This window comes from Leptodactylus fuscus, chromosome 2 (assembly GCF_031893055.1).
Source record: "Leptodactylus fuscus isolate aLepFus1 chromosome 2, aLepFus1.hap2, whole genome shotgun sequence".
Taxonomy (NCBI): Eukaryota; Metazoa; Chordata; class Amphibia; order Anura; family Leptodactylidae; genus Leptodactylus; species Leptodactylus fuscus.
Genome location: NC_134266.1, coordinates 9,136,791 through 9,146,874, shown reverse-complemented (window position 1 = coordinate 9,146,874; position 10,084 = coordinate 9,136,791). Strand labels below are relative to the sequence as shown.

The window sequence follows — 10,084 nt, the reverse complement described above, 5'->3', positions numbered from 1 at the left end:
AAAGGTATAATTGCAGTTTTCTTTCCCTATAAATAACATTGCACAGTACACCTTCTCTTATTCCTTTATATATGGACGGTGCACAGTACCACTTCTCTTTTCCTATATACTGAGTGTCATTCTCAGTATCTGCTCTTCTTCTGTACATATGGACAGTGCACAGTACCACTTATCTGTCTGTATCGTCACTGTTCTTCGGAGGTGTAAATTTAAAAATTCTGATATTTTCTTCTGCTCAGTGCAGCCTCTGCTTAGCTTTTTTCTTTACAGATTACTAGTCATCTGTAGTTTAAAAAGAAAAAAAAAAAAGTCATCCACAGAAGTTGTACTGAGACGTCACCAGGCCGCCTGTAGTAAGGAGAGTCCACAGAAGTTGTACTGAGACGTCACCAGGCCGCCCGTAGCAAGGAGAGTCCACAGAAGTTGTACTGAGACGTCACCAGGCCGCCCGTAGCAAGGAGAGTCCACAGAAGTTGTACTGAGACGTCACCAGGCCGCCCGTAGCAAGGAGAGTCCACAGAAGTTGTACTGAGACGTCACCAGGCCGCCCGTAGTAAGGAGAGTCCACAGAAGTCGTACTGAGACGTCACCAGGCCGCCCGTAGCAAGGAGAGTCCACAGAAGTTGTACTGAGCCGTCACCAGGCCGCCCGTAGCAAGGAGAGTCCACAGAAGTCGTACTGAGACGTCACCAGGCCGCCCGTAGCAAGGAGAGTCCACAGAAGTCGTACTGAGACGTCACCAGGCCGCCCGTAGCAAGGAGAGGCCACAGAAGTTGTACTGAGACGTCACCAGGCCGCCCGTAGCAAGGAGAGGCCACAGAAGTTGTACTGAGACGTCACCAGGCCGCCCGTAGCAAGGAGAGGCCACAGAAGTTGTACTGAGCCGTCACCAGGCCGCCCGTAGCAAGGAGAGTCCACAGAAGTTGTACTGAGCAGTCAGACCCAATTACTCTTAAGACAGTGTCCAGAAATCAGGATTGTGCTTTGTCTTCTCTTCCCCTGAACTCCACCATCTAATCTCCATACTCCAGTCATATCTAAAGCAACAGCTCTGGTTAAAGGTGAAAAAAAAAAAAAAAAAAAAAAAGAACCCACCCCATACTCGCCTGTCTCAGCATGGACCAGTTCTGCTGCTGCGGGGTCTTGTTTTGGCAGAAATTTCCTCCAAACCTGACCACAGGGGCCACTCGGCCTAGAAGAGGATCCAGGACGTCACTGTATGTCCCATGTGTTGTGCCGCAGCGACTTCTGCCACAACAAGACCCCGGAGCAGCAGGACCAGACGGTGGGAGACACCAGAGCGGCAGGGACAGGGGAGTGGGGATAGTGTAATTTTTTTTTTTTTCTTTCACCTTCCCGGCCTCCTTACAAGAAAACATTTCTCCTAGACAAAATCTTTAACCATTTCCCCACCATGTTGCTGCAGTGCATTGTGAGAGACGGAACAGTCACTCCCCATTTGCTCCAACAGTGAGCAGCCAATAAACAGCTGACAGGCCCTAATGCCCTGGCAGCCGCTTATCTCCTGACGGATCCAACACCCCTGGTCCTTCTGGCACCCAATATCTGCCATCAGGGGAGGGTCAGGACCCCCCATGTACAGAAGACACTTGTCAGCGCCCTGTACCTTCCCGACCCACAACGCACACAACCACCCCCATCTCCAGCACCGTCACTTCACCCCCTCTCCCAACAGCCCTCGTATAGGACACAAGTCACACAGCATGCTGCAACCACCACACCTTCTGGACACACGAACATACACTCCTGTGGTTTTTGCTTTTTTTTTTTTTTTTTGTATATTTTTGATTTTTTTTTTTATTATTTCATTTCCAGACTAAACCTACGGTTTTTTTTATTTAATGCAAATTACAGATACCAGGTAACTATTTCCGGAATTGTGTCACACAGAACAAAATGTATTTACAAAGAGGGGAAGAAGGGGGGGCGGGGGGCTGTAGAGGCGGCCATAGGGGGAGGGGGGGCTGTAGAGGCGGCCATAGAACATTCCGCATCAGAACTGTCTGACATAATAAAATAAAAAAGAAATCTATATATAGAAGGTGACCGCGCCGCGCCGCCGGGGCCACAAGTACAAGATCTGTTGTGTTCAGTCACCAAGGCATTCAAGTAGTAGTAACGTTCTCTCTGACCGTGAATGCAGAACTCGCAGTAACCGCTGCCGGGTGGAAACTTTTGGATTTTTTTTTTTTTTTTTGCTTTTGTTGATTTTTGAAATTTTTTTTTTGTGTTTTTTTTCTACACATATAACGGACTCCTCCCGGCTGATTCGAGGTTGCTCGCCGAGTTATCCATCAGAAAACACACGTTAAAGCGATATTACAGGCAAAGCAAAAAATATATATATATATGTATATATATAATCTATAGAAGAATCACAGCTGTAGGCGACATTCTGGGGCACACCGCCACTCACGTCCCTTTACAACCCGCGTCACGTAAGACTTCATAACAAAAATGTAAAAAAAAAAAAAAAAAAAAATTAAAATTATTGCGTTTTTTGCACATGACAAAAATAATATACAATGACACAGAGCGCGACACCGCGGCCTCAGCTTGCGACACCCTCCCCCCCCCCCCCCCCAGACTGACGTGGAGCCTCCCGCTCATCCAGTACATGCACTGTGCTTTTATCGGGGACATCACATGACACAAAAAAGATGGGGTGAGGCTAAGCCAGGGAGGAAAAAAAAAAAATCTTTGGCCACTTAACCCTTTCATGGCTGGTGGGGGTGACATAGCCCATCCTATCTGCGTGCTCTGTGTCTACTCTGACACTCCCCAGCATTGCGCAGGTTCAATCACGTTCATGCCTCATACTCCAATTACATCCAAGGCTGCACTGTGCCGATAGACATCCCGTTACAGCTTAGGTGAGAGCCCATAATGCACTGCATTATAAATACTCCCGTGCCCGGCATACAGACTGTGCCACCCATAATGCACTGCAGCACAACATGCTCTAGGCCAAGCACAATGCAAGCAGGAGGAAACCAGAATAAGTCGAGTGCAGCTTTGACTGTGACTAGAGATAAGTTATGATGAGGAGGTTCAAGTGGCCCTGTCCTCCTCCATAAATACCCTGTCAGAGGTCAGGTGCCCGGACAATGAATAACTAACCCCGGACTGGACACGAGCTGACAACAGAGAACAGAACAGATGCGAATGTACCGTAGTTTCAGGGAGTGGGCAGAGCGCCACCAGCTGGACAGCATCATACCCCGGACTTGTGGAGGCAGGAGCAGGCGACTGCGCAAAAACCTGGAAAAGCCTACCAACTGGCAGGATGTATATGGGGTGCGTACAGAAGACAGCCACATTAAGGGGGGCTTTTCCCTGATGCAGATTCCAGCAGGGGGTGCACAGTAATGAAGCAGGTACGTCCATGATGTGCACAGTGCCAAAGATTCTGTCCGACATGCTCTAGGTTCACCCCTAATCCTAGAGTAACGGACAGCTAAGTCATGAAAGGGACACCCCCGGCCACAGCACTGAAAAGGTTAATGGCCACTGTCCTCTTGCTGAATGGAAACGGAACACCACGTGGGGGCGACAGGAGTCCAGCCAGCAAACAGTTAATGCCCATGGAAGCAGCATGAAGGGGCGGAGGTATAATGTCCTTATTACATAGTGAGGCCCCTCCCTTCCATCTGAGCCAACCAATCACAGAGGCCGGTAAAGCAGCCAATGAAAAGCTACATACACATCCGACCCCACCCCCAGCAAATTTGGCAAAATTTACAACAGGAAAGCAACAAAAATACATAGAAACAAAGAAAAACAAAAAGAAATCAGGCAGCCCTAGGAGAATGTGGGGGGCGCTGTGCACAGCGGGGAGGAGCGGTCACAGGTCTCAGACAATAAGGCACTCCGAGATTCAATCCGGTGTGATGATGGGAGGAGCCGGCCCCCGACCCCCGCTGACCGCACAATTTACAGCAAAATAAAAGCTACACGGACAGACAAGGCCCCAAGCAGCGAGTCGTCCTCCACTGGGGCCGGTGAACAGGCAGGAGGACCCCTCCCCCTCTCACTAAGAAAACTCCGATGGAGTGAGATTTAAAAAAAAAAAAAAAAAAAAAAAAAAAATTAAAGGAAAAAAAATTAAAAAATTACAGGAAAAAAAAAAAAAAGCGAATCCTGCGATATTTATAGATATTTTACAAGGTTAAATAACAATAATAATAATTATAATAATAAAAAACTGAACCACTAAAATCCACAAGATGGCGCTTCCTTTACAGTTTATATATATATAGATATATATATATAGATTTTTTTTTTTTTTTGTCTTGATAAATGTGGCCAGTGTTTGGTGGAAGAGTCCAGGGACACCAGGGGGGGCGCCACCCCTCTCTCTTTCCCCACCCTCTTGCTACTTTGCCCGTTTCCTTCTCATCCGTGCGCGGAACATGCTTCGATAATTGGCTCAGGTGGAGTTGGAGGCTGAGGCGGAGGCTGCGTTGTTGGTCGGCCCGCGGTCTCCGGAGTTCGAGTCTAAGATGAGAAGAACAGAAGGAGAAAAATATTAATAAAACTGAAAAATAATCTCTTTAAAGGGATCCTATCACTCAGACGACATTTTTTCTAAGTACCACGTTGGAATAGCCTTAAGAAAGGCTATTCTTCTCCTACCTTTCCTTGTCTTCTCAGTGCCGCCGTTCGCCTACAATCCCGGTTCTCATCGGTATGTAAATTAGCTCTCTCGCAGCACTGGGGGCGCCCCCAATGCTGCAAGAGAACTCTCTCCAGCGCCGCCTCCTCTTCAGCCTCTTCTTCCAGCGGTGGCTTGTAACTTCTGAGCCCTCCGGCCTTGAGCAGAGCAGACTGCGCATGCCCATAGGCCACGAGAAAATGGCCGCTTGCATAGTATTGTAAGCGCGCATTTTCTCGGGGCCTGTGGGCATGCGCAGTCTGCTCTGCCCGAAGCCTAGAAGTAAGAAGACACCGCCGGAAGAAGAGAATGAAGAGGCCGTTCCTGACAAAGATGGAGGCGGCGCTGGAGAGAGTTCTCTCGCATCATTGGGGCTGCCCCCAGTGCTGTCTGAACGCTGGTGCCGGCCCCCAGTGCTGCGAGAGAGCTAATTTACATACAGACAAGAACCGGGATTGTAGGCGAATGGTGACACGGTGAAGACAACGAAAGGTAGGAGAAGAATAGCCTCTCTTAAGTCTATTCCGATGTGGTACTTAGAAAAAATGTGAATGATAGGATCCCTTTAAAGCAACGGTGGGGTGACCATCACGGTGATGGAGCCCAGAGGTGCAAAATCCACTGGACACCAGGTAGAAATGGCCACAATCCATGTAGTCTAGGTCACAGGGACACCGATATTAACCTATTTTTCTGCCCTAGGCCATAGATATTAACCCCTTATGCTACCACACAGCACAACCTGGAAGGCAATGACTCCAATCTCAGGCATTTATGCATTTCCATCTATCAGACATTTATAAATGTGAGAGATGGGAATACTCTTTTAACCCTTGAGTCCTAAAGCGACAGCAATATCTCCTATAGTGCCCTACCCCTTCTCTGTCTCAGCCTGCCACAGTATACATGAATATTTATCCTTAGTCTCTGGTTGCAGAGAAGACGCAATAACTAGTGTTGGGCAAATATTATTCGAATCCTAAATTCGAATAACACAGCTCCCATAGTAATGCATGGGAGCGGACGATTGCGAAGGGGTTAAGCGCCAGCCGGCACCGCTGCATTCCCATGGGAGCAAGGTATTCGCAACTAGGATTCGAATACTATTCGCTCAACACTAGCAAAATCCCTTATCAGGAGGAGGAGAGCATCAAAGATACACAAATTATCCCAGTCGTTGTCCTAGTCCACCAGGGATATTGGTTTTCCCATCCACATCAGGGCTGTATTTGACAGACACCACTTATTACTAATGCCGGGCATGCAGTGGACAGAAGGGCCGTCTTACCTGATGTTGCTGTGGCATTCGTGGGGGTGGACACAGAGGCTTGGTTCCGAGCATGAGCCGGGATTAGGATAGACGATAGGGAGGGGTTGCTTGACAGTTCTGTAAATGAGGTGAAAAAAAAAGTGTCAGAAGGGCCGGACCTCCAAGAAGGGCAGGACCTCCAAGAAGGGCCGGACCTCCAAGAAGGGCAGGACCTCCAAGAAGGGCAGGACCTCCAAGAAGGGCAGGACCTCCAAGAAGGGCCGGACCTCCAAGAAGGGCCGGACCTCCAAGAAGGGCCGGACCTCCAAGAAGGGCCGGACCTCCAAGAAGGGCAGGACCTCCAAGAAGGGCCGGACCTCCAAGTAGGGCCGGACCTCCAAGTAGGGCAGGACCTCCAAGAAGGGCCGGACCTCCAAGAAGGGCCGGACCTCCAAGAAGGGCCGGACCTCCAAGAAGGGCCGGACCTCCAAGAAGGGCCGGACCTCCAAGAAGGGCCGGACCTCCAAGAAGGGCAGGACCTCCAAGAAGGGCAGGACCTCCAAGAAGGGCCGGACCTCCAAGAAGGGCTGGACCTCCAAGAAGGGCCGGACCTCCAAGAAGGGCCGGACCTCCAAGAAGGGCCGGACCTCCAAGAAGGGCAGGACCTCCAAGAAGGGCCGGACTCCTATTCTTGCCAGTGTCTACATCCTGTCTCACATCAGTGACCCACTTTTGTAGACATCAGAAAGGGAGTGGTGGGACACTGGTGAGGTACAGGCTTAGTACCGTTTTTTTTTTTTTACCCATTCTGACTTATGTTAGTTGATCAGGAATATAGGGCCATGTCTTTAAATTTGGACCATAACGTCTCATAAGTTTGCACGCCCTTCACATTGCCATATCTACCTTGAGTGGTAAAGTTAAACAGTGCCGGGAATTCGCGGCCATTGGGGAGCTTGGGGTTGGGGTCTCGCAGCTCATCAAAGAAGGAGTGGGCACAGGCATCCAGCGGGGTGAGACGGGCGGTGGGTGTGTATTCCAGCAGCCGGCTGCATAGTGCAATGGCCTCCGGGGGAGTCCGAGCTCTGAAAACCTGCAAAAAGACATAACCCTTTAAAAAAAAAAAAAAAGAAAAAAAAAAAAAAGAAACAGATCTGACTGAGTGTGCAGCTCGTGAATCCTCATCATGGAGCGGATGACATGGAAGGGGAGGGGTGGGGGGGTTGTTAATGCAAGAAGATGGAAAGAGTCAATGAGATGGTGAGGAGAGGACGGAGCAGGGATATACATTGCCCCCAACCCTCCCTCCCAGATATACTCTCTTCTTGACACCTTTTCTTCCACACCAGAATTGGGGTGTCAGACTCCGCAGATGTCAGGTACACACAGCCATCGTTCGTGGCTCTCACCTTAGTCCAGGGGTGCGCCTTTATCTGAGGGAACTTGAATTCTGTGTAGTTGGGGTTCATTTCTCGGATCTGCTCCCGTGTCGGTGTGCCCAGGACCTGCAAAAAAATGCAAAAGGGGTTATACGTGGAGATGGGCGGTGACCTGCAAGAGCGACCCAAACTTAGTCACACCTCAATGAAGTCATCGATACCGAGGACAAAGCACAGCCATGGTCAGGGGACTGATGAGGAGACCAGTGTCTGAGAAAAGTGGGTCAGGCCACCTCTAGTGGGACACGAGGATCCTAGAGAGAGAGGACCAGTGAGGGGGAATGGATTAAAGATGACAAGTATGCGTGTCTGCCGCCAGTCACTGGACAACAAAGGCAAGCTCCCAGAAGCCTCAGCAGCCAGTCTACCTAATAGTGGGAGGGAAAGGGGGTGAGTCCATGACTGAGGACAGACTCCCCCTGTATCTCCGATCCGCATCATACAAGACACAACCAAGCCCTGACTGTACAGAGGCTGCTCGGCTCTGCTACATCTCACTGATGTAGTGACCTCAACTGCAGAGCAACATTCTAAATGCAGCCGTGTGATTCAGAGTCGGCTCTTATACCCCCTGTGGCACAGACGTAAGATGCTCTCAAGTGTAAGATCTGCTCTAAATTTAGTTCCAGGATGACGCCACTGTGCGAAGAGCAAGGCCTGAACACGCCCGAATGACAAGAGACTGACACCAGCAGAAATGAGTGCACAAAAGACGAAGCATGCACTGCCGGACTATGACCCACCTGGTCCTGATGTGGAGGGGGAGACACCATCTGAAATAACCCATGTCCTCTCTCACTACATCACACTGTGATCAGCAGCAGCAGCAGCGGAGTAATCTCATGTGAGTACACTAGAGGCAGCGTCACACCTCTAATGAGGCGAGGTGAGGCAATGGCCTCAGGCGGCACTCCGGAGGGGGCGGCAGCCGCGGCCTTTTTTTTTTTTTTTTTTAAACTTTTCCCCCCTAAACCAGCACAGAAGAAGGGCTGTTCTTAAAACAACCCGAACGGCCCCTCTCCTGCGCTGGTTTAGACCTCTGCGTCTCAGCACAGGGGGCGTCATCAAGCCACCTATGCTTGGACGCAGACATCTTACTGCCGGGTGATGAGGAGGTGGCAGCAGAAGCAACGACACGGTCGGTAAGTACAATAATTTTTTTTTTTTTTTTTTATAATAGGCCGCTACCTGCTGGAGTATCCCCAGCCTATTTACCTACCTGCCCGGGACTACTCACTGTCGCCCCCGCTTCCCCTTGTATAGTAATAGCCTATTACTTCTAGCACAGGCTTTGAGCCTGTATGGCAACAGGCTGTTACTGCTAGCAGAGGCCTTGGACCTATATGGTAATATCCCAGACCATGTGACGTCTGGGACATTACCATATAGGCCCGAAGCCTACTAGGATTAACATCGGATCCCGGAGAGGTGAGTAGCACTGTCTTTTGATCGTCCGCCTCATGCAACAGAGAAGCTAGGTTCACCACTGACTAGAGGGCAACATAGGGCAGGGGCCCTGCAGATTATACCACAAGGAATAAACCATGCAGGACCCCCTAAACTATACAGGGAGGTCACACAGTATAAAGGAGACCGAGAAGAAGTCGTGAGGTAACACAGTATTCAGGAGACCGAGAGGAGGACGTGAGGTCACACAGTATACAGGAGGCCGAGAGGAGGACGTGAGGTCACACAGTATACAGGAGGCCGAGAGGAGGACGTGAGGTCACACAGTATACAAGAGGAGGACGTGAGGTCACACAGTATACAAGAGACAGAGGACGTGAGGTCACACAGTATACAAGAGACAGAGGACATGAGGTCACACAGTATACAAGAGAGGACGTGAGGTCACACAGTATACAAGAGAGGACGTGAGGTCACACAGTATACAAGAGAGGACGTGAGGTCACACAGTATACAAGAGAGGACGTGAGGTCACACAGTATACAAGAGAGGACGTGAGGTCACAGTATACAAGAGAGGACGTGAGGTCACACAGTATACAAGAGAGGACGTGAGGTCACACAGTATACAAGAGAGGACGTGAGGTCACACAGTATACAAGAGAGGACGTGAGGTCACACAGTATACAAGAGAGGACGTGAGGTCACACAGTATACAAGAGAGGACGTGAGGTCACACAGTATACAAGAGAGGACGTGAGGTCACACAGTATACAAGGTATTGAGACAGTTTATAAGATTACTTCCTCCTAGTTTTGACGTGTCATGTGACATGACTGGACGCCGCAGCGCTCACCTTGATAATCTCCACCAGCTGGTCCACACCACTGTCTCCAGGGAAGATGGGCTGACCCAGGAGGAGCTCCGCCAGCACACAGCCCGCTGACCACACATCTGAGGAAGGAGAGAAAAACTGTCAGGTGTGACTGGTGCCAGGGAAGCCATCAGCACCCACAGCATGCACTACATCTCCCACAATGCAGCACAGCAAGATTCTGCCACCTACGAAATCAGTTGACCAAAAAATGTGGCAGCTCTGGATTTGAGTGGAGGTGAAATCACACGGAGGAGTTTGACACTAAATTTGGAGAGCAGTGCCTCCGCATTTTTGCCAAATTCCTCATCAATAGAAAAGGTGGTATATGCCTCCTCCAAGCAGAAAAAAATCTGTGATGCCTCCCACTGAAGCGAACAGCAGAATTATTTGAGGCGGATTTTGAGACAGTTTCTGCCTCAAATTCAGTGTTGAATTCCT

The 10,084-nt window shown here is 49.8% G+C and overlaps 1 protein-coding gene across 3 annotated transcripts in view; it reads right to left on the bottom strand.

Moving 5' to 3' along the window:
• Nucleotides 1-1,689: 1,689 nt before the first annotated feature.
• Nucleotides 1,690-10,084, bottom strand: part of GSK3B (glycogen synthase kinase 3 beta) — a 48,999-nt gene continuing 40,604 nt past the window's right edge. For 2 of the 3 annotated variants that reach the window (XM_075263353.1, XM_075263354.1), the window contains exons 8-12: nucleotides 9,626-9,723; nucleotides 7,334-7,429; nucleotides 6,831-7,035; nucleotides 5,964-6,062; nucleotides 1,690-4,518 (exon numbers count right to left, since the gene is read on the bottom strand). In XM_075263353.1, coding sequence (XP_075119454.1) covers nucleotides 4,451-4,518; nucleotides 5,964-6,062; nucleotides 6,831-7,035; nucleotides 7,334-7,429; nucleotides 9,626-9,723 — 566 coding nt within the window. In that variant the 3' untranslated portion in view covers nucleotides 1,690-4,450. The remainder of the gene's footprint in view (nucleotides 4,519-5,963; nucleotides 6,063-6,830; nucleotides 7,036-7,333; nucleotides 7,430-9,625; nucleotides 9,724-10,084) is intronic. The other variant, XM_075263355.1, reaches the window with a different exon arrangement.